The sequence below is a fragment of the Accipiter gentilis genome, chromosome 16, assembly GCF_929443795.1.
Source record: "Accipiter gentilis chromosome 16, bAccGen1.1, whole genome shotgun sequence".
NCBI classification, from domain to species: domain Eukaryota; kingdom Metazoa; phylum Chordata; class Aves; order Accipitriformes; family Accipitridae; genus Astur; species Astur gentilis.
The window spans coordinates 20831618-20854875 of record NC_064895.1 but is presented as its reverse complement, the minus strand read 5'-3'; the positions used below and the strand labels follow the sequence as shown (position 1 = coordinate 20854875).

The 23258-nt window shown below is 43.5% G+C and overlaps 1 protein-coding gene across 1 annotated transcript in view; it reads left to right on the top strand.

The window, feature by feature from the left end:
- HS1BP3 (HCLS1 binding protein 3) overlaps positions 1-23258 on the top strand; it is a 54454-nt gene that overhangs the window by 14341 nt on the left and 16855 nt on the right. Inside the window, exons 3-4 of the mRNA XM_049819297.1 lie at positions 177-384; positions 3343-3565. Of these exons, the coding sequence (XP_049675254.1) occupies positions 177-384; positions 3343-3565 (431 nt within the window). The remainder of the gene's footprint in view (positions 1-176; positions 385-3342; positions 3566-23258) is intronic.

The window sequence follows — 23258 nt, the reverse complement described above, 5'->3', positions numbered from 1 at the left end:
CTAGGCTATATGTAAAGCTCCTTGGTAATACATGTTTTTCCACTTCAGTTTCCAGGGTTAATGCTTCACAGCACTTAAACTGCTGCTTTGCTGCTCATGTCTCCCCTGTAACTGCTTCTTTGCTGCTCATGTCTCCCCTGTAAAGAAACTTACTCAGGCAGCATGTTTCATTGCAGGTTTCCAAGAAGTACAGCGAGATAGAGGAGCTCTACCAGAGACTGGCAGCACGATATCCACAGGCTTCTCTTCCGCTCTTGCCTAGAAAAGCTCTCTTCGTGGGGGAATCTGACATCTGTGAACGAAGAGCTATGTTCAATGATATAATGAAATTCATCTCAAAAGATGAGGATCTAGCAACAAGTCCTGAGTTACTGGAATTTTTAGGTAACTAAAAGATGTGAGTGTCCCCTCTCCCATGAATGTGCTTGATAAGTGTTACTAAGTTCTTGACTCAGGTAGTCAAAAACTAGAGAATGCCAGAATAAAGGCTGTCACTGAAAATACCCTCTTGTACATCTACAGTGCTACATAGTCACGTTTGCTAGTGTTTTCCCCTCCTCTCAGAGGACACACAGTTCATTCAGAAGTGTTGGTACGACAATGCTTGCTTTGAAGGTGTCCATCCCACTGTCTCTGATTTCCCTTAGGCATATACCTAAGCTGTGATTCAGAACATTTAAGTTTAGAAGGCTAAATAATCATATGTTGTCAGTGGAGAGATGGACCCTAAAGAGACAGTGCAGGGTCTCCCTTAGTGATAAACTGTTCCATGTTTTGTGTTTTTCATTCCTAATAAAATTGTTAGGCCTTGCAGAACAGGGTTCTAAAGCAAATTACTCACCCTGAGAAAGATCTGAATAAACGACAAATTCTTTTTTAGTTCAACCCATCCTCTGGCTTTTTTTTTTTTTTTTTTTTGTTTTAAAATTTTCCTTACCCTTGTGTACAGCTCTTGTTGCCTCTTCCAGTGATTTGTACAGTTCCTTTCTTATGTTCCTTGGGCATAGCAAGGAGTCACTGAATGAATGGAACAGATGGGCTCTCTGCTCCTAATTCAGCTGAGAGCTGCTGAGCAGGGAATACTCCAGCCTGGTGTTGTGCGGGATTCTCAGTGTAGTGTTAGTTTTAAGGAAGTGAAGTTGCAAGGTGCTAGCAAGTCACCATGTGTGAACAGCCGATTTTGCAAGTGTCAAGTGTGGCCAGATTAGAAGTACTGTGAGACTGTCAGCTTCCTAAAGTCAAGGGGGGCAAAACTGCATAATAATTGGCAAAATCTTTTTGCTAATAAGGTTTTGGAGTGGTTTTTTGTTTTGTTTTGTTGGGTTTTTTTTGTTTGTTTGTTTTTTTCTTTTTTCCTTGGCAGTATTAAGTAGACCTCTTGCACAGAGAATTCTGAATTCATGTTGATGAACCTTTGCATGTTGATTAACCTAACCATGGTGCACATGTCTACAGCTGAATTAGTCTGGACTGTCTTTATACTGTGGACAGATTGGGTGCAAGTAATGTGATCTGTTCATCAAAATCTGCCTTAGAATAATATAAGTCTCACCCTACCAAACCAGGTGGAATTCAGTACATACACTGCAGATCTTCAAGGTAGTTGAGTACACTTTCCTCACAGGTGCCAGAGACATAGTTAATATATTCAGGGGTGTTTAGGGAGAATCAACATGGTAAAACACAGATGACTGTGGGGATAAGGTAAGCAGTATCCTAACATTCACTGCCTACCCCAAGCAGCACTCTTTTGCCTCCAAGGGGAGCATAAGACCACTTGCTCAGTGTAGACACCCACGTTTAGTCAATGAAATCTGCCCTGGGTGATTTGGCAGATGCAAGCTTGAAAAGCTGGGTGAAAGAGTCTCCCATGCCATGTTACTTTAACAGTCAAAAGGATCAAACCACAAATTCTATCCATCATGTTTTTCACTAGCCTATTTCTAGCTAGTCTCATTATTTTAAATTGCTTTCCTGAACATCCAGAGACTCCACAGCAAGGAATAGTTCTCTTGTCATTCTCCTGGGCTTTGCACATGACAAGTATGGTGAGAAGACTTGGTCAAAGCACATGTTTCAGTTTGCTGAATTTGCTCAGTTGGATGGATTTTGCATACTGAAAGGAATTAGAACTTCAGGCTTCATTTTTGAGTGTAAATTGAAGAGCTCCTGTGGAAACTTTTTCATGCTGTCCAATGCTCTAATTTTAGCCTAAATGAATTCAATTAGTAACAAAAAGTGGACTTTATCTCACCTAGCTATGTGAAAGTTAGCTACCTACATCTAAGCAGAGTATTTACGGTCTCTCAGTAGCCAGCGGAGAGAAATAGGCACTTTAGAGGAAAACTCCTTCTCAGACTTTATTTGGATGGGATGAATCACCACATGGAAATTCTGTTGTTTCTGTTGACTGCAGAAGGAACATAAATAAGCAGATTAGACATGTACTGATATGTCTCAGATAAAGTTCATTTCCTCTGTCTTTCTCAACTACTTTAAATCAGTAAACAGATTAGACACATAGTGACACATCAGTGGTTAGAAGGGACAGTCAGGAATCGTAGAATCATAGAATGGTTTGGGTTGGAAGGGACCTTAAAGATCATCTAGTTCCAACCCCCCTGCCATGGGCAGGGACACCTTCCACTAGACCAGGTTGCTCAAAGCCCCGTCCAACCTGACCTTGAACACTGCCAGGGATGGGGCAGCCACAACTCCTCTGGGCAACCTGTTCCTGTGCCTCACCACCCTCATAGTGAAGAATTTCTTCCTGACATCTAATCTAAATCTACCCTGTTTCAGTTTAAAGCCATTACCTCTTGTACTGTTACTACATGCCCTTGTAAAAAGTCCCTCTCCAGCCTTCTTGTAGGCCCCTTTTAGGTACTGGAAGGCTGCTGTAAGGTCCCCCCCCAAGCCTTCTCTTCTGCAGGCTGAATCACCCCAACTCTCTCAGCCTGTCTTCATAGGAGAGGTGCTCCAGCCCTCTGATCATCTTCCTGGCCCTCTGGACTTGCTCCAACAGGTCCATGTCCTTATTATGTTGGGGCCCCCAAAGCTGAACGCAGTACTCCAGGTAGGGTCTCATGAGAGCAGAGTAGAGGGCGAGAATCACCTCCCTTGACCTGCTGGTTATGCTTCTTTTGATGCAGCCCAGGATACAGTTGGCTTTCTGGGCTGCAAATGCACATCGCCAGGTCATGTTGAGCTTCTTTCTTGTCAACCAGCACCCCCAAGTCCTTCTCTGCAGGGCTGCTCTCAATCCCTTCTCTGCCCAGCCTGTATTTGTGCTTGGGATTGCCCTGACACATGTGCATGTTGAACTGTTATTGTATTTTGCAGGAACAAAATCTACTAGTGCCATTGACTTCAAGGGAAAAAACATTCCTGATGACAAGGAGAAAGAAGATGAAGAAAATGAGGCACTGGATTTTTTCAAAGAGGAGAAGACACCTGACTTAATCTCACAGCTGTCATCAGTGGAAAATGCCAAAAAAGGGGAGAAAAAAGAAGAGGAGGAGGAGGAAGAAGAGGAAGAAGAGTTAGACCCTCTTGGTATAATCAGGTATGGCTGGTAGTACCTTTGTTATTTAGATTTTAGCCTAGTTTTCTAAACAAATAAGGCTGTTCGGTGTCACTGTCCCCTCATCCTGATATTTTTGAACATTGACCACTTTCAGCTGAATTTCACAGAGGAGGAGAGGCCTCTGCAGTTCGTGAAGAAGGTGCCTCAGTAAAGGGAAGAGGCTTTGTAGTGCCTCTTTAGTGCATTCCTCAGGAAATCCAAGTGACAGAGGGGCATTGTGAATGCCTTGATAACATTCTCAGCTACAGTAGGCACTTTACTGGACACTGCAGGGTCCTACCGCAAAACTTAAAGCCACCAGGGTCCATTGGATGCGCTGTTCTGGAGTACATTGGTGTTTACAGTGTCTGAAACTGCTTTTGAGCTCACTTGTGTCTACAAGGAGGTACAGCTATAGCAGCGTAAAGACCAAAAGAGCCAACATTTCAATCATGATGTTCACAAATAGGGTTTTCTTTCCTTCTTCCCTTATCTGAAGATGTCACATGCTAAATGCCGCTAAGGCATAAACAATAACAGCTTGAGAAACAATAATGGAATCAAAGCTCGCTGATGTTAGTATCTGGGTTTGCTTACCTGTCCAATAATTTTCAGGCAGTTATTTTCTTCACTTCAAGATGAAATTTCTTGCTTAATTCCCAAAAACATTTCCAACTACTGAAGCCTGGAAGCAAATTTAGTTTCTCAGTGGCTGGGACCATGAGTAGTAACTACTTTTTTTTAGGGTGTCTTAGGCTTTTGATGCCCAAGTAGAAAAGGCTTAGCTGTTCTTGATCTTCAGTAAGCACTGACTGACCACCCACAGTCACTAGCGACTATTGAATGTTCGTTGTCTTGGACCCAGATGGTGCTTTCAGAATGCTTCTTCATAGCAATAGGCAGTAACTGATAGCAACAAGCCAGAGCCCTCTTTTGGTGTTTCCCAATTACCTTGAATTATTTCCAAGAGAATCATTCACTCCTGGCTCTAAGCTAGAGTCTCCCACACTAAGTTGGGTCAGCTACAATGATTAATACTGGAAGCACCATTTAGACTTTGCTCCTGCTATTATAATCATATGTAATTGTCGATGTCCAGATATTGTCCTTTTTACCTGAAGTCTTTAATCCTTTACATGTCACCAGAAAACTTTAAGTATTATTCTTTTGACAAAGCACGTGCTTAATTACTCAGCATCAAAATTATTCTTTTGTTGAAGAAGAGTTTAAAAAAGTTAAATAACTATTTACAATGAGAAGTTAGATAAAGCAGTACTTCCCACAAAATGGTCCTTAGTTGGTAAGTTTACAACAGAAGCTGTCCTTTTTTGGATAGGAAAATGATCTATTGGGTTAGCAAATGCAATGTTGTATTTTCCAACTTACAACAAGTAGAAGCTGTAAAGATCTTGCTGTGCCAAAACAAGCAAGGAAATTGCTTTTCTGCTCTGCACAGTTTGACATAGCATTTGAAAGTCTTGACTATTTTGGTCTTTTAATGCATTGAAAGATGACAAGATCTGGTATTTAATCCTCATTTAGTTTATTGCTTCCATTCCTTTCGAGGACAGAATTCTTACTGAATCAGAATAACTTCCTTTATATAAGAAGTGTAGTCTTTACTGGTACAGAGCTGCAGCATGACATGTTATGCAGTCAGATGTTTTTCACTCTAAACCAGTGGTTGGCTATCTATAAAAACAAAAATTCTTCATATGTATTTATTATTATTTTTGTAAATCTCACATGTACACTGTCGAGGCAGAAACATGAAAGTGGAAATGAGAATCTTGCATCTGATTTTATATTGTCTCTATTCTCCTGTAACTCACCTTGCTTCCCTGGAAGGTATTTTCAATTCACACCAATGGAGATCAGATCAGACATAAGCATCATATCCCAGCTTTATGCCATCTAGTAATAGGTGTCTAGGTAAGAGGCCAAAGGCAGGACCTTAGCTGTCAGTGGATGGGCATTTCTTGGGTGACCATTTTAGGGTGTCTTCCATTTTAGGGTGTCTTCTATGCCCATTACAATGTTAGGTGCTTAACGTGCTTTAAAGAGGGAGCTTGCAGGCCTCACAGCTTTAGTGCTTCAGATGTGCTTGAAGTTACTTTGGGATGGCTAAGAATAAAAAAAGGAGGTGATGCAGACTGGTAAATATGTTTAGTAGTAAACTGCTCCCTAATGCCTAGTAAATTCAGGTTAAAAAAAAATAATCCATGATCCTTTCCTCTGTGAAAAACCTTTGAAAAGATGTAAAGCCAGCACTGAAACAAGCCAGTCCGTTCCAAGCAGTATCGGTGGCTAGGGTGCCTTGAGCAGCAGAGCTCTGACCTAAATTGAATCATGTGTTTGGCATAATCTTACAGGTTTTTTCTTTCTGGATGAGGATGAAACTGCTCCAGTAGCACAGGCCTCCATATGTTGTCAGCACGCTTCATTTGGTAACAACTTTTCCTCCTGGGCCAGAAGACTGTGACTTGGATTTGGCCCAGCACTGCTGCTGTGCTGCTGAACCACCAGATATCCAGTTAAATATACTGGCCTTGGGGGTAAAATGCTAACCTAGGGTCTTTTTTTCTGGTTTTGTATTGCTGCTGATCATCCAGGTGGAAGCTCATAATGGTCTGGTTCCTTTTGCCTGGAGGAGACATCCCAGTTGTGCTGATTCTCTTCCTTACATTCAAGGCTGTGTCTGAGTTGCTCTTTCATGTCTGGTGGGCAACTCACTTGCCAGTTCTGCTCTTCAGCTTTCACGGGTATAAAGGATGGTCTACAAACTTTGTGTTTCTCTGCTGTATGATTCTTATGCCCAAAAGTTTTCTTTCTGTGTTAGCAGGGTGATCTTGGGCCATGTCTGGGATCCTTAACAACAGAAAGACTGGTTTTTTTCTCATCTAGATCGTGGACATTTAAAAAATGACAATACATATTTCTGATTAAGTTTTCAGCTTTTAACACGCCTCCTCCTTTATTTTTTTTTTTCCACAGGCATGGTTCTTCCTAAAATAAAACATGCTCAAAATTGGGTTACATTTGTGGGGTGCAGTGTTGAAATTCATTTGAAATATGTTTTCAAGGAGTGTACTTTCTCCTCCTCCCACTGCCCTTTTTAATAGTTTAGAGTATTGTTATTCCAGTGTATTGTCACCAGTTAGTCTGCAAGTTTTCCTGGACATTTGCAGAAATCTTTTCAGCTTTGGACAGAATATACAGGTCCTGTAAGAACAAGCAGTCCTAATACAGAGTAAGATGGCCCTTTGGCATCAGCTGTGCAGTGGGGAATGAATATAGTGTACTCACTTTTGTAGCAGTGGCACATTTCTAGATCTGTTTCATTTATCTTGGCAGTGTAAGTGTACAGTGATTTGTAAGTCGCAAGGCTCTCATAGCCAAACTATTTTTTTTAAAGTTAGCATCTCCTTTTTTTCTTTTTCTTTTTTTCTGGTAAGCCACGATCATTAGAATATCCCTTTGTTAAAATGCCTTAATTCCTCTATATGTGGGAAATCAGATATGTATTTTACTCCACTTTATAGGGACAATATTAGGTATATTGACTTATCTTTGTTTCTATTGTTATCCTTAAAGTGAGCACAATACTGCTTTTTATCGCCCTTCTCTAAATCCATCTGTCTTATCATTTGCAGATACATATTTTTAAGTGCTTAATAGACTACCATGGCACTTTGACAATATACCTGGGTTTTTAGAGGTGCGGTATCTTTCAACACTGCTGTCTTTTAAAGGACTTTCTTTGTAAATTGCAAAATAGTACTGTGTGGCTAGTCACAATTGCAGGGGTTTCTCCAACTGGAATGCCTTCAGGAATGACAGAAGCAAGAATACTAGGTCCAAAAGAGGCTAATCCTCTGAAGGAAAAGGCATGGAAGATGGCCACAAAGTGGAGGAGCCATCTACCCACAGCTAGGATATTCTTGATGATACTGCTGAAAATTCTGCAATGGAAAAAGGTGTAATTTTCCAGTGGTTTGAGAGAAGATTTTCATGGAGTGAAGAGAGGAATCTGGAGCAGCATCAATGCTAGTCAGCTCAGCTGTGCTAGGGCACATTGGCTGAGGCTGACTGGGCAGTATCTGACCATGTCTATACCTTTGCATTCTCCTGTCCTCCAAAGTCGGTTTGCTACATCCAGAATACCCACTGGAATGGTTGCTGGCCTGTGCTGTCTCCTGGGCTGTGATTAGGATGATTTAGGAGAATGCAGGCTGTCCCATGCCAGGGGAGTACCAGGGACTGTCCTAACAGCTGAACTGTTGAACCGAGTTTCTGTGCTCAGGCCCTGGGTGTGTGACAGAATTACTGAAAAAAATAGTATGGCCCTGAGCTCCTCTGCCCACAGGGGTTAGCTTTCTGCCTGCTGCCATGTTTACTCCCAGTCTGCCCTGAGGGTTCCCTAGGATTTTGCTTTCTGTAGGGAATTCAGGCAACCAGTTGTGGATTTTTTTACTTGATCCAAGCAAGATCAAGTTAGGCATTTCTAGCTCTGAATCTTAAAACAATATAAAAACCACATCACAATAACTGAATTGGGTTTTGTCTTCTCCCTCAGTGGATGAACCATGCAGGTTTATTGTTTGTAGGCTGAAGCCAAGAACTTTAGCATCTCCCTCCTCTCACTTTGTAGTTAAAATAACTGAATTTAGTATTTGTATTCAGTTTACTCCAATAAATCTGAGACAGCAGCCAATTAAAATGACTCAGAACCGGCTCCTCTGAACAAAGCAGCAATAATTTTGCAAAGGGAGTGCGGCTGCTGCATGGGTTAAAGCATGCAGCAGCCCTTTCAGTGCATGCATCTCTTCAGCTGCAATTAACTTATGAGGTAATACTTGTTCACCAGCTTGGAAGAACCCACCTTTTCCTGTGCTTTCCTTTCCTGTCTTTGTCAGCTCTCTGCAGCCCTCACAGGAGCCTCTTCTCCACACACGGTTCCCTCCCTTCCATCCTTTTTCCTTTGCCTTCCTAAATCTTTCAGTGACAGCATATCTTCCCTCAGCCCTAGGCTTTTCCTGGCAAACTGCACAGAGCCCAGAGGTGGGTATTCCCCAGAGAAGAGCTCTTCTGTCTCCTCTTGGGTCCCGGAGGAGAGTTCCTGTCTCCACTCTCCACCTTTGCTATTGTTTCAAAGGATTTCCCCTCATGGCTTCTCATCTGAATTTGTGCCTTTGCAAAGGAATAAAGACATGCGCATAGGTGGAAGTTTTGCATCTCTTGTGTTTAAATGCAGATACAGCTATTCCTAGACAATAGCTAGGAAGGGATGGGGCTGGTGAGGGCTGACCTTTTTGGGGGCATGCTGCCAAAAGTTTTTAAAAGCCTTGTAGCTAGTGGTTGCTGGGTCAAGCTCAACCACCCCTGGTGCCAGAGGTTTGCCGTGGCTGGGTTTAGTTGGTAAGGAGATTACTAAAGGACTCAGGGCCTTTTCTGGCTGCAGATGAAATGGGTGATGACTTTGAGCAACAGATTGGCAGGGAAGGAGGAGCCAGGCAGCCAGCCCTGGCCTTGTCAGAGCCCGCAGAGTCAGGCTGGCTGCAGGAGGACATAGATTGTTGCACAAGCCAGCAGTTGTTTCTGGGTTGCATGCTACACCTTCAGGTGTCACAGCCCTCTGATGGCAGCCAGGCTAGAGTTTGACTCCTGAGCTGTTCATCCCAGTGCTCCCTTTCTTTTGCTTTTCTTCTTTGTTGTGGCAAAAGAGCCTAGGATGCCTCAGCCTTTTGTCTTTGTGGGAGAAATGAGTGGCAACGTTTGATCTTGCTTCCTCTGCCAGAAACCTTGGGCTGCTGAGAACGGCTGACGAAGAGACAGAAATCAGCTTAAGGGGAGCCCCGCATTTAGCATCTTTCCAAGTGATTTTATTGATAGAATGCCCAGAGCTGAAATAGGTGAAGGCAGTGTGCTTGCCAGTGGATTTTCACTTTCAAGGAAGAGGATTTCTGCAGGCTGGAGTGGTGTCGTGGCACAGCTGCTGTCTGCTGGACAGATGGTCTGGACCAAACTTGTCAAAATGTGTGTTCAGCTGCTGTGCCTTCTGGTCCTTGGTTGGCAGGGCTGCACTCCTGCCACTCCTCAAGATGCCACTCCTCAGGCATCCTCCTACTCCTCAGCCACTCATAAATTCACAACTGCCTTTTGGTCTAGCCAGGTACGTGCATGACTTCCCCTCTGAATCCCGTAGGATTCATACACAGCAGCAGAAACACTTGTCTGTCTGTCCTGATCAGCTGAGAGAGGGTGAAGGTGTCAAAACATCAAAGAAGAGAGAAGATACAGGTTATTTTTTCTTTAATGAAATTCAGATAGTTAAAACAATGAACAAGAAAAGAAGGAAAGAGCCTTGTTTTCCTAGCAGTGTGTGTATCTGTGCTCACAGCTGTGAAGCCTTCAGAGATTTAAACAGGCAGATCTTTATTTTCTGTCAGTTATTGAGTCACAAGCTTAGGTTGCAAGGCATGCTCGACCGTCACTTTGCCAAGTGACACAAGTATTTGTCGCAATTCCAATCCAGCTGCTGTCAGATTGCCGACTTGCAAAATCCCAGTAAACAACCCCGTTGGTCTTCTGCTGAAACATTTCTGACAGTTGAAATTTTTCTGGAAACCAAGGACATAGTCTGGTATCGTGTTCTTCCCCATCGAAGAAAAAGAAGAAGAGGCAGCAAAAAGTCTGTGTTACCCATCCAGTTAAAAGATAAGCCTCATTTTTCATAAATTCATAATTTCATAAATTGTCTGCTCTCAACTCCTTTTAGGGACAACCTTATAGCCTTTCCTTGGCACATTTTAACCACATGGCTAGGGAGTAAAGCAGGATGGCAGGGATGCTCTCCTTGCAGGAATTTAGTCCCTCCAGTTTGTCTGTCCTGAACTTTTTTATGTTTATAGGTACTTTGCGAGTGTTGTTTTCCCACACAGTGGGCTTTCCCTTCTCTTCTGCCTCCAATCCAATCTCCTGAGCACAGCTTCCCACATATTTCTTTTCTGCAAACCTTGCTGTCCCACCATAGATGGAAGGGTGAGGGTGATTGAAAGAAAACAATGGGAAATGAAACGATGTTTAGCTATTGTATCTCACAGAATCATCCATATTCTTTCTGTTGTGTCTTCTGAGTGGAAGAAACATATTCTCTTGGAATGTGTCTTCCTTGGGAGAACTCTACCAAGGCCTGTGTGGCTCCAAGTGGTGGACTGAGAACCTTTTCTAGCTGTACTTTCCAACCAGGGGAATCGAGTTGGATGTGTGAAGGACTCAGCACTCTTCCCTCATTGCTGCTCTGTAGTAGTGCTAACTGAATGTAAGTGCACTTGGGAAAACTGAGATTTTCTGGTACTTCTGGGCTTGTAGTTGGCATATATTACATCCATAAGTACTCCTTCAGGAGAGCATATTTGACAGGTGGTTGCAAAAACCCTGCTGCTATGTCCACTTCTGGAAATCAGAAAGAACTGTACCTTGGGATCTGAGCTAGGGCACTCAAACTGTCAGAGAGATTTGGAGAAGAGTGGATACATAACTCACAGATCTAAAGTTGTCTGCTCTGTGTTTTCTTTTATTCTGGAAATAGTCACTTCCCTGACCTAAGGAAAACTTGTATGAGTCCTCCCATGTACCAGCATTGTCCTTATCTGCGTTCATATTTCCTGGTCTAGTGTTGGATTTTTGCTTTCATAAGATTATGCAGTCATCATTTCCCCAGGTTTTATGTTGCATGTTGAAGCAATTGCCTTGGTTAAACTTCAGTGGTGAGTTTCTGTCATGGCTGGCTTGAGTGATTCCAGTACATACACAGCTGGAACATGAGGATCCTTTGGGAAGGAGTCTAAGTAATTCTTTTAATGTGCTTCATTTTCTTTTTTATTAGAACACTGAATATACTTTAATGGATTTTATAAATAGTAAATTTCTGTTTATACCATCGTCCTAAACCCAAAGGACTGCAAATAACTCTGTATCTGTGTAGTGTTACAGGTGTGTATGCCATCCAGCAGTGTTTTCAAGCAGAACACAAATGTAACTACACCTGAGGTAAAATGCAGCAAGGGCTTAGTGGCTTAGTGCAATACTTCACTGCAGCATCAGACGGTAAGTGAAGAACACATAATTCAACTGGAAATGCGGGGGGAATTGCACTGAAGTAGTTGTAAATACTCAGCTTGGAATTTGACCAACTTGCTGAAGTAGATATGTCTGCTTTTAAGGAAGATGTCATGGGATTTTTAATGAACCCGCTTCATTGTTTACAATGTATTAAGGCAGTAAAACTTACCACACGCTTTTCTGTATATAGAAGAACTGTAGAACCAAGTAGTCAGGGAACTGGAGTGAAATACCATTGCCACTAGCTGGCACCAGTTTTCAAATAATTCCCATAGTCCTCTGAGTGAACTCTCAGCTTTTGATTTTCCCATCCTATTTAATAGCAATGTGTGGTCATTTGTAGCAGAGCAGAACTAAACGGTGATGAAGGCGTGCAGAAGGTGCCGTGAGCCATTCTACAGGCGTATTAAGCAAGTCCTTACTTAACTGAGACAGGTTTGTAGCAGGCAGGAGATCCTTTAGAAGGGGTACAGGATAGGTTTACAACTACACAGAATCAAAAGTGTCTTTTTTTTACTTTGCTTTGGAAGAGGATTGAACATGATGTAATTGGGCAGATTTAAACATGTTTTGTTTCATGGACTTTACAATAATAGGATGACTCAAGTCCTTAATTAGAATAAAAAAGCATTACATCATCGATTAGCCTGCTCCTTTCACCAAGGCACGGGAAATCTTTAATCGACAGATGCAGGGAACTGCTTGTAGATGAGACAGACTGCTAATGAGGAATGGATTCAGAGCTGCCCTGGTGCTTTTCTGTTCACCAAGTATAACAGAATTGTTTGCTTTAGAAGAAGCTGTCTATGGGGTGAATGTGTGCTCAGTTTAAATTGAGATGGGAGACCTGCTTTTCCTTTCCTCTGATGCTGTCAAGTTCCTAATTCAGCAGACTTAATAAAACCATTGTTCCCTTTTCCCCATGGATCTGCTGGAGAATTTTCTGTCTTGGTTTCAAAGGATTGAAGAACTGGCTTTTGGAAAACGATTTGTGGAAGCTATCTGCAAAACTTTGCCAAAAATGCATCAATTAGCCATTATAACTGTGGCCTGCTACTAATTAACACACCTGGGGATCACATCTCTTGCTACTGCCCCTTGCAGTAGTTGGCCAGATCTGGAATCATCTGAAGTGCCAGCGAAAGGAGGAATGTCCTTAAGGACAGACACACATTTTGGACTCAGCAGCTCTTCATTCTGCACTTGAATTTCTCAGGTCGCATCACAGTATGTAAAAGTTAGATATCTCCATTATCCTTTTGATAAAAGGAATAAAACTGATTTTATAGGTCTGCTTGGGGAGAAGTTTCCCTTTGCACAGAAATGTGGCATTCAGATCATTATTAATGACAATCGTCTTTGAAGTGAAAGAAATGCCTTCCATAAAGGATAAGACTCAAAACTTTTCTTTCCACATTGCCTGAGATGCCCAGTCATGTCCAGATCATAAGGGGGAGTAAGACTTACCAGCACAGTGAAATACACAGCTGTGGTAGGTGGTTTGACTGAGGCTAAACTAGTAAATAAAAGCAGACAGGAACTGTAATCTTGCTCTGTGCCAACTAGGATGAAGTAACTTCTGTCCGACAGCTAAATCCTTCTGCTCCCCAGAGAAAGCTGGCCACATCCAAAACAGGAAGGGCCCTGAGCTTGTACTGGTCCCTAAATTATGTCCAGGCATCATTTGGGAAGGCAATAATTAGCCTGGGCAAGTATGTAGCTGGCTGCTGTGGCTCCTATCAGCTAGTACTCCTTTGGGTGATGGTGGGCACAGCTCAGGAGCTAGCCCAGGACTGGGCGAGTGCAGCCAGCTGGTTTTGGAATATAACAGAGTTCAGCTGTGTGGGTGTGAGCCGTGGTGTGTCCGTTGGCTAGGAAAAGGTCTTGACTTGGGTTTTTGCTAATATAGACTATTTTCTGAGGTCTGCTCTCTGAACCATGATTATCTGTAATAACTGCTACTTATTTGGCATGATACACAAACTGGTCAGAGTGGCTCGGATGGAGGATTTCCAAGAGTCTCCCTCCCTTGCTTTATTGCTTTTTGTCTGTAATAGCATCCAAGGCATTCTTGAAGGCATCATTAAACACAAAACATGGTGTCATGCCCTCAAAACCACCTTACAACATTATCTAAACCCATTTGCTGAAGACGTCTTATTTTTCGTCTGTGTGATGGGTTATCTGCCAGCATAGGCTATTGCTGTGTATAACAGTCTTGCCCTGAAAACTTGTTCCCAAGTCATCCGTCTTTCTCGTCTTGGCTATGAGTGACAGAGCCATAGCCCCAGCTGTTCCTGTAATATGAAAAAAAGCAAATGCGTTCTTAAGAGGCTCCTGAGGGCTAACCCTTACTTCCTCCCTCAGGGGCTGTTACAGCAAACCCTGACCTCACTGGAGTCGTTTTTATTTGTTCAGTGGTGCTGCCAAGAGACAAGGGCAGTGCCACACAATGCGGGATGCTCAAATGGGAAGGAGAAGCATGTGGTTCAGAGCTGCTGGCCAACTTCTTAGGGGAATTAGTTTCAATTCTTGATTTCAAATGCATCCTGTTTAGGCTTCTGACAGCTCACTTCTGGTTTTCAGGACCATGTTTCATTCTCAGTCTGTAAGAGTGCTGGCATGCCCTGCCACATAGAGGTGCAGAGAGTGAATTCTGAAAGGTGGTGAGGTGTTTGGGGGCTATCCAAATGTTGCAGTCTGTTGGCAATAAGCATTGTTTTACTTGCCCTTGGGAGGTGGTTTGAGATGTAACCCAGCCTGTCATATCCCTTACTCTCATGGAGAAACTTGCTTGATCTGCCAGTCGTTTGCCAGCTGTTGGCAGCACTGCACCATTGGGCAGCACAGCACCATTGCTCGCGGGATGGGAGCCATCATGGTGCTGTTGTGCGCTACAAGATGGATGCTACTGATGGATATTATGAAGGATGCCAAGGTATCCTTAAACACTACAGACAAATGGGCAACATAGCAAAGGACAGTCTCCTTTCTGCTCTCTGCTTATCTGTTCTTCCTGGGAGGGTCTGGTACCCAGGACCCCTCGCAGGGACCATTTCCAAAAGGTACATGGAGAAGACTGCATCAAGTTTGTCTCCATACACAGTCCTCTGGCAGTATCTCAACAAGCTGTGCTCCTTTGAACACCCCCACATGCCTTTGTTCTGTGCCCAGCATGTCATAAGCACCCTCCATTTCAGGCTATGACTTTGCAGAGCTCTAGCACAAACCTCGCATTATTTCAAGCACTTTGAACTGAAAATCAGATGCAGAATAAATAATAATTCCAGGACACCACACAGAGCAAGGGAAGACCAAGGCCAAGTGTTTTATAGTATGGATACAGTCCTGCCCCAGCATTCTTGTTCAGCAGGGCAGGTGTGAGTGCTGCCTCCTGTGCTTATGGCACCTCTGCTGTGGAATTCTGCCAGTCGTGGGAAGGTAGGCAGCCTCAAAACACTTCCCTTCCTTGGAGACACCACAGGCAAATGTGGTGGGTTGACCCTGGCTGAACGCCAGGTGCCCACCAAAGCCGCTCTAACACTCCCCTCCTCAGCTGGACAGGGGGGAGAAAATATAACGAAAGGCTCGTGGGTTGGGATAAGGACAGGGAGAGGTCACACACCAATTACCATCACTGGCAAAATGGACTTGACTTGGGGAAAATTAATTTAATTTGTTACCAATCAAATCAGAGTAGGATAATGAGAAATAAAACCTAAATCTTAAAAGACTTTCCCCCTGCCCCTCCCTTCTTCCCAGGCTTAACTTGATTCCTGATTTTCTCTACCTCCTCCCTACTGAGCAGCAGAGGGGGACGGGGAATGGGGGTTGTGGTCAGTTCATCACATGTTTTTTCTGTTGCTCCTTCTTCCTCAGAAGGAGGACTCCTCACTCTTCCCCTGCTCCAATGTGGGTCCCTTACATGGGCTGCAGTCCCTCAGGCACAGACTGCTCCAGTGTGGGTCCCCCGCGGGGTCACAAGTCCTGCCAGAAAACCTGCTCCGTGGGCTCCTCTCTCCACAGGTCCACAGGTCCTGCCAGGAGCCTGCTCCAGCGCGGGCTTCCCACGGGGTCACAGCCTCCGTCGGGCATCCCCCTGCTCTGGCATGGGGTTCTCCCTGGGCTGCAGGTGGAGATCTGCTCCACCGTAGACCTCCCTGGGCTGCAGGGGGACAGCCTGCCTCACCAGGGTCTTCCCCACGGGCTGCAGGGGAATCTCTGCTCCGGCGCCTGGAGCATCTCCTCCCCTCCTTCTGCACTGACCTGGGGTCTGCAGGGCTGGGGCTCTCACATGTTCTCACTCCTTTCTTCTCTGGCTGCAGTTGCCTTTCTGCAGGGGTTTTTTCCCCTTCTTAAACCTGTTATTCCAGGGTTGCTACCACTGGTGCTGATGGGCTCAGCCTTGGCCAGCGGCGGGTCCATCTTCTAGCTGGCCGGCACTGGCTCTGTCGGACATAGGGGAAGCTTCTAGCAGCTTCTCACAGAAGCCATCCCTGCAGCCCCCTGCTACCAAAACCTTGCCATGCAAACCCAATACAGCAGGTAGCAGTGTCCTGCTTTGGGGATGCAAAGGAAGATGAACAGAGACAGGAGTGAGACCAGGAGCTGCAGACAGGAGCTGGGTGGGCAGCATGGAGGGACTCAGTGAAGGGCACAAGGCAGCCCCATGAATCAGCACCTGGCATTTTGGCCATGCTTGATGTACTGTATGTTTACAACCACACTGATCCTGTGGTGTTGGTTCTCCGTGCTAGCCATGTGGCATGTGAAAGGTCTGCTGTAGCATTTCTCCTTATGGATCCAGATCCTGAAAGGTCCTGGGTCTGTGTTTTCTGTCTGAAATCATCATTCTTTCCTCCAACATTGCCACAGCCACTGTAACACTGGGGAGTAGAAGCTTAAAACATTGTGCAGTTATTTGTAATTGCTACTCCCCTGCTGTCAGTCGGCATCATTTCATCACTCTTCCACTAGTTCCTCCTACTGACACAGATTAGTGATATAATTTCTGCTCCCCCTGTGTGTTCAACAAAAGATCCCCTTACCAACCCTCAGTTAATTTCTCACATCTCTCCAACTTACTAGATGGCTAGTTGCACAAGATTCTCCACCGATGTAAAATGGCATAACTTCAATGTACTTTGAGTCTATTTAGGATTTGTGAGTCAGCAAACTGGCCCAAGGGATCAAGTTACTTGCCCAAGCTCACACCATGAGTCAACAGCAGCTAATCTTGAAAAGAGCTCTCCTTGGGCTAATACAGCTCTATACGCTTGCCACTTTTTGTGCCCACACAAGCCTGAGGTCTCACGTTGTGTGGGATTTGAGAGCCTGAGACATTTACCAGCATTTCTCCCCACAGTCTGTGTTCCCTGATGTATTTTCCCTGCTGCATCCCTTGCAGCACGTGAATCTTCAGCGTTTCTAATCCAGCCAGCCCCAAGGGGGACAGCTGGCAGTAGCAGATCATCAGGTAGCTAAGTAGGAGCAAGGAGCAGGGTCGGCAATGAATCAGTTGGGTGGATCTGCAGGCTCATGTCGCTTGTGTCAAGTCATAATTCCCTGAGGATATGAGAAGCTAGTTGGAGGCCTGGCTGAGATCATCCATCTGCCATCTCTGAAGAGTGCTGTGGGAATAGCAAGTGTCGCTCTGCATGAGCTGAGCTCTTGAGAGATTTTTTGCCAATAGGAGGGGAATGATTTTCGTTCTGATTTTAGAATATTATCATGGATGTTAAATAACACCAGCGCTAAGCTGGATCTCGTGCGCGAGCCAGAACACTTGTAAAGACTACTTAGTTCTTCTTGTTTTAGTCATGTGTTTGTGGATTGCTTGCCTTTATCAGGTTTCTGCAATTCAGTGCCCGGCCTCCCTGTGCTCCACAAAGGGCTCGCAGTGCTTCCCCAGCTGAACCCGTCCATTCAGCATGACAGCCAGCTGTTGTGCGCGCTGAGATCAGTGCCCAGCCCCTGAAATTACTTATGTTGCAAAAGCTTGTGTGCTGAGAAGTCAGGCCGGTTAGCGACAAAAACATAAATAGGAATCCAATTAAAAAAATGCAGAACTCTGTCAGCTATTTTTTTGCTTGCAGCAGAAAGAAGCCCCTTGGCAGCTGCCACTGCAGAGCCTCAGTGTCTTGCTTAGGAGGGAGTTTTGTGTCTCCGGTGCTCCCTGGTGTGACTTCCTACGGTCTGACCTCCAGCAGCGTCTGCAACATCAGAAGTGGAACTGCTTCATGCAATAGCTGTATCTGTGGCATGGGGAATATTTCACCCAGAGCAATTTTATCTTACCTCTGTTAAAAAAACAACAACACAAGAAACCTCTAGGCAGGAAAGCTGCATTTTCTTTTTATGGAAGAGGTTTTGATCTCGTGATCAGCAGGAGGGGCAGCAGCTGGAGCACAGGGCTGTGTCTGCAACAGCGGTATCATTTAGCTCTGACAATGTCTCACTGTGTCCTTCTCTATTTTATTTCCTGTGGAGCCATCTCTGTGTTGCGGTAAGAGGTTTATTTAGTCCACAGCGCAGGCAAGACAAAAAAGTGACCTCTGTGAACAGCAAGATGTGAGGGAGGGAGGGCAGTGGGGAACCAGTCTCGACACCATCTTCCCTTCTCGGGCCGTGTCATGGAGCAGTCGAGACGTTGTGTGTTTGAAGCAGTCTGGCCCTGAGTGCAAGTCCTGTTTGGCTACTGCTGGAATGTGCTCACTGCCTTGGTAACCAGCCCTTCTCTGGCTTTTCTTAAGCTCTCTAGGTGTGGTGTGACAGGTATGTCAGGCAGAATTGTAGACTAGAACTTCATTTGCAGTTTGCTAGAGGTTTTCTGTAGGTTAGGGCTGGGTCTGTGCAGGTACCGGGCGAAAAAAAGGAAGGCACCTTTTAGACAAGAGTTTTACATGGAGTCTCTGGTGTTAGAGAGGCCAGAGGTTGTTTGATGCAAACATCCTCTTTTGTTACATTATCTGTCTGAGGCTTTTCTGTTCACAGGCAGATAAAAACTAGAGTTGTGCCCCGAGTCTGCATTCTTGTACCCATTCTGCTTTTGGATGTGGTGAGGAGGGAATTCACGTGAGGCAGCAGCACAGGTGAAGTGGACTTCTGAGGAGCACAAAGTGAGGCCAGGAGGTTGTCAAATGTAGGTGTCAGGAGATGCTGCTGGATATGATGGCGTTCTGTTTGCGAGGAGGTAGAGATTAGATAACACAAAATTAAACCTTTTTAAAGCAGATGTAGAATGGTCAGGCTGCCTGTCCTTGGGAGGAGGCACCAAGCAGTTGCAGGTCCTGCTGATTTGACTTTACCAAGGCCTGTAGTGGTAGGACAACTTTAAAACCTTCAGTTTTAAACTGAAAGAGGGTAGGTTTAGATTGGACATAAGGAAGACATTTTTAACGGTAAGGGTGGTGAGACACTTAAACAGATTGCCCAGGGAAGTTATGGGTGCCCCATCATTGGAAGTGTTCAAGGTCAGGTTGGACAGGGCTTTGAGCAATCTGATAAGATGTCCCTGCCCATGGGGGAGTGGGTTGGACTAGGTGATCTTCAAAGGTTTCTTCCAACTCAAACCATTCTGTGACTCCATGGTTCTGTAATTTAGAAGTGTGAGTGCCCAACACTTCTGGAAATCAGGCATCAACTATTCACATGTTCAGTGCTTTTTCAGAAATTACTCAAATACACCTAAGAAGAAGCTACAGTGGTTTGTTCATGTGTATGTTTGGCTTTTTTCACCATTTCAGTGTTGAAGAAGCCAGTCACTCCTCCAAAATGGTTGCTGTTTGCATTTGTTGCTTTTACTTGATAGTTTTAAGAATTCTTACCACAACATTGGCTATTTTCAGTACCATCAGTTCCCTATTTGTGAGGCCACCTTTTTTTGTGTTTGCTCCTGAATCTTGTTGTGCAGGTGGCAGATAACATGCTCACTAGCTAGTTTTTTTCATACACTGTTTGTTTCAGCTTGGTTGACTTTGATTGTGAAGCTGCTCAGGACATTTTGTGAAGAATGTCTCATAAAGGGACAATGTTGGCAGGTTGACTTCATTACAGTTGTCATATTTATATTCTTGTCATGTCACACATTTTATTGCTGAGTTATATTGCATGTAGACATCACTTTACAGGCATGCAACACAATACTTGCCCCAAAATCTGTTGTCTTAGGAGCTACAGACCTGTAACAATAATTAATTAGTGTAAAAGAATGGAATTTTTTATGAGAGTGTAATTTTTATAGGGTCAAAACATAAAGCTAGGGCCTATTCCTGAAACTAACTCCATTACCTTGAATAGTGACCTTAAAGGAAATAAATCAAGGAATAATGTCTGGCAGAGTTTGTTAAGTCCAAACTGTTTGTCCTGACTTTTTTCTGCTAAAGCTTCCTTTCTCCAGAAAGATTTTGCATGTGTTTAAGATTTAACATGAATTTTATGTTTTATTGAAAAGTGACTGGTAAACATCCCTGTTTATTTTTGGTGGTCAGCAGTCATAGCTGGTTATCATTTGTGATCGGCTTCAACCTCTTCCCTTTTCTTGCTTTGCTAACTTGTCTAGTGTTACCTCTGCCTAATTTCATCCTTTTTTTTCCTTACCTCCCTTCTGCATTTTCACACGTTCCCATTGCAGCTTCCTGTTTCTCCTTCAGTTACAGGCTGTGGTCTTTTTCAAAAGCATAATTTGGCCATCAGTAGTAATCTTTCCAGTTAAAGCAGAAAAAGAAAAGTCCAGAATAGATGTCTGGAGGGTAAAAGGTACATGATGTAGACGGCAGGAGAAGATGGCTGAAAATGACAAGGCGATCTAATTGTCAGTCTAGAGGCAATACTGCAGATTCTGGAGGTGGAGCAAGAAAGTGTCTGACACTGGCCAGAAATTTGGGGAAATGGATTGAGGAGGGATGAAAAATGGGAATGAGGGATGAGGAGGGAAATAGGATGATATTGGGCAGAAATTGCAAGGACTAGGCACAGGGAAAATAGAAGGTGCTCCAGAAGAGGGCAGCAGAGCAAAAAATCAATATTTCTCTGCTTTTATCAATTTGAAATCAGTTCCTATCAAACGTACAAATAGGGAAGGAGAATTAAGGGTATACTAAAAGCTGGTATACACCAAGCCCTGATGCTACCATCATCATGTTTGCCTCGTAGCTCTTTTACTAGTTCATAGACTGAACAGCAGGACATAATATTCTCTCCTCCTTGTCCCACCAAAGTCATGGAGAAGAACCAAAAAGAGCGTTCTGTTTTTGTCTCTCCTTGCCTGAGGTGTCTGAGTGCCTAAGGTAATGCAGGGATAGCTCAGGCTTTCTCTACAGAGAAGCAGATACCTGCAATGCTGCACTGAGGACCCTGTCTACAGGAGCTGGAGGATAGGAGTTTCCATTTCCTTGGTCCTGCTTTGGAAGAAAATGGTGGCAAGTCTCAGGACTGCTATGTCAATCCTTGGATAAGATACCATTATTAACCAAGCCTATAGGCTCCTAAAAAGAAAAGAGCAGCATGATTCTGGCAAGACTTTAGTAATGAATGCTCTTTTAATTACTTACTGATTATATCTGATTGTCTGCCTTTCTTTAACTTTACCAAGCATCAAGGCAATGCTCACCAGCCCATGCTTCTTTGTGTTGAACACTTCTAACTTTTCTAATTTTTAAAATAGCTTTATTTTTAGCTCTCTGTAACCTCCCTGAAGTTCTAAAATACATTGAGTAGTTACATCCAGGGTGCAGAAAGATGCCTGGCCAATTTTTTCCAAAACACGTTAGCGCATGTTATCTGGTACTGCATATTTGAAAATCTGCATCATTAACTTGAGTATTAGGGTACAAACTATTTCACTGTTGTTAGAAACTCTGAAAGTACCATTCTGCTGCTTTGCAGATGAAACCAAAAATACTAGTGAGTATTTTTGGCTTTTTCACATCATTATTGGCAACTTTATTATGCCTGTCTTGTTCTGTCCTTGCTGTGGTTTCATTCAGACATGATTGTATTTTGAAACTTGGCTTTTGTTGTCCTTCATTTGTTTCAGCAAGTCTCACATTCTGGTTTAGTCTAGAAAATCAAAGGAAAATGATAAAGAAATTTCCTTTATGTTAATTTTCTTTCTTTGCAATCTACTCTGGACCCCTTGTTCCCTTGCCAGGCATATGAGCGTCTGTGTGCTTTGTTAGTTATTTAGTTGAAAACGTCTTAGGAAATGTTCTGTATTATGATTATTGCTAATGAGCTGTATACTAAACAAAAGTTGTCTGCCTGTGGTCTTGTTGTCTGTTCTCAAATTATATTGAAAAATGATATAATCGGAAAGGACAGATTATAAAACCAGCTTGGCTTAAAAACAGGTACTCCTGAGTGCTGAGCCCTTCAGAAAAATGTCTCCACGAAAGCAGGTCCCTAGATGGGAGATGAACTCTTGAAAATCTATTCCTTCAGGCTTTCTTTCCATCTGTTGCTCTGCTAGAACAATAGTCCAAGGCTGGCCTGATCTGGGGGCTGCAGCAGGAGAAACTTTGCCTGCAATTAAATGCTCTTATTCCAAATGATTTCTAATAGGAGATTTATTCCATCTATTATGCATTATCTTATTTTGGGACATGCCAGGGCCATTTAGAACACTCTAAGTTACTGTGATGTCCACAAGAAAAAGATTACTGTGTGAGGTGAAATATCCCTGCGGCCAGCACTTGTCATGGTTGCTTAATGCTTAGCAGTCAGGCTGTGTTGAGCTGACGGGCTTAGAATTTCTATTTGGCATCCCTTGCCCAAAGCAGATGAGAATGACCCCTTTTGTCCTGTCTGTTATTATCAGGCAGCTTTGGAAAATGAGCACTGGTGAATGAAAAGAAAGAGGCAGATGACATTTTGTTTTCTGTATGAACTAGTGTATAGGTTCTTTGTTTTTCAGAAATGGTTTTCAAGAAGATGTGCTAATATTGCTGATATTTTAGCAGTAGTTCTTTTGTTCAAGCCTGAATGTAGATTTGTGGGAGTTGGGGTGTCCATTTATATTAACAAGCTCTTTCCTTGTAAAATCCCATGGATACCTAAAATATGAGTATGTATATTCTGAGTAAGTAATTTTTAATATTATTGTATCATTCCTTTTCTGGAGCATAATCTTATTTCTATTAAAAAAGAGATGGTCATATTTTCAGAATAAGAAGTTCTGAAAATTTTTGTCAGTGTGCTGAGATTACACTTACTCTGAATAATGACACACACTTACTCTGAATAATTACACTCACTATTTTAGCCCAGTAATGAGCATGGGTTAGGGACTCCTGTCTGTATTGAGCACAATAGACATGCACTTTGATTTAAACTATGTGTCACCAAGCATTAGGTCTGAAGACCCACTATTTCAAAACACAGCTATCACACATACAGGTCTGGAAATCTTCTGACTTCGGAGTGTTTCAGTCATCCTCATTGCTGTTTTCTATAGCTAACCAGAAAGCTTTTCTGCATTATTGATGTGCCAGTGAGACATGGAGGCTGCCAAACAAATGACCTACATTGTGTCAGTAAACAATAATATGAGAATTGTGCTCACAAAATGGGT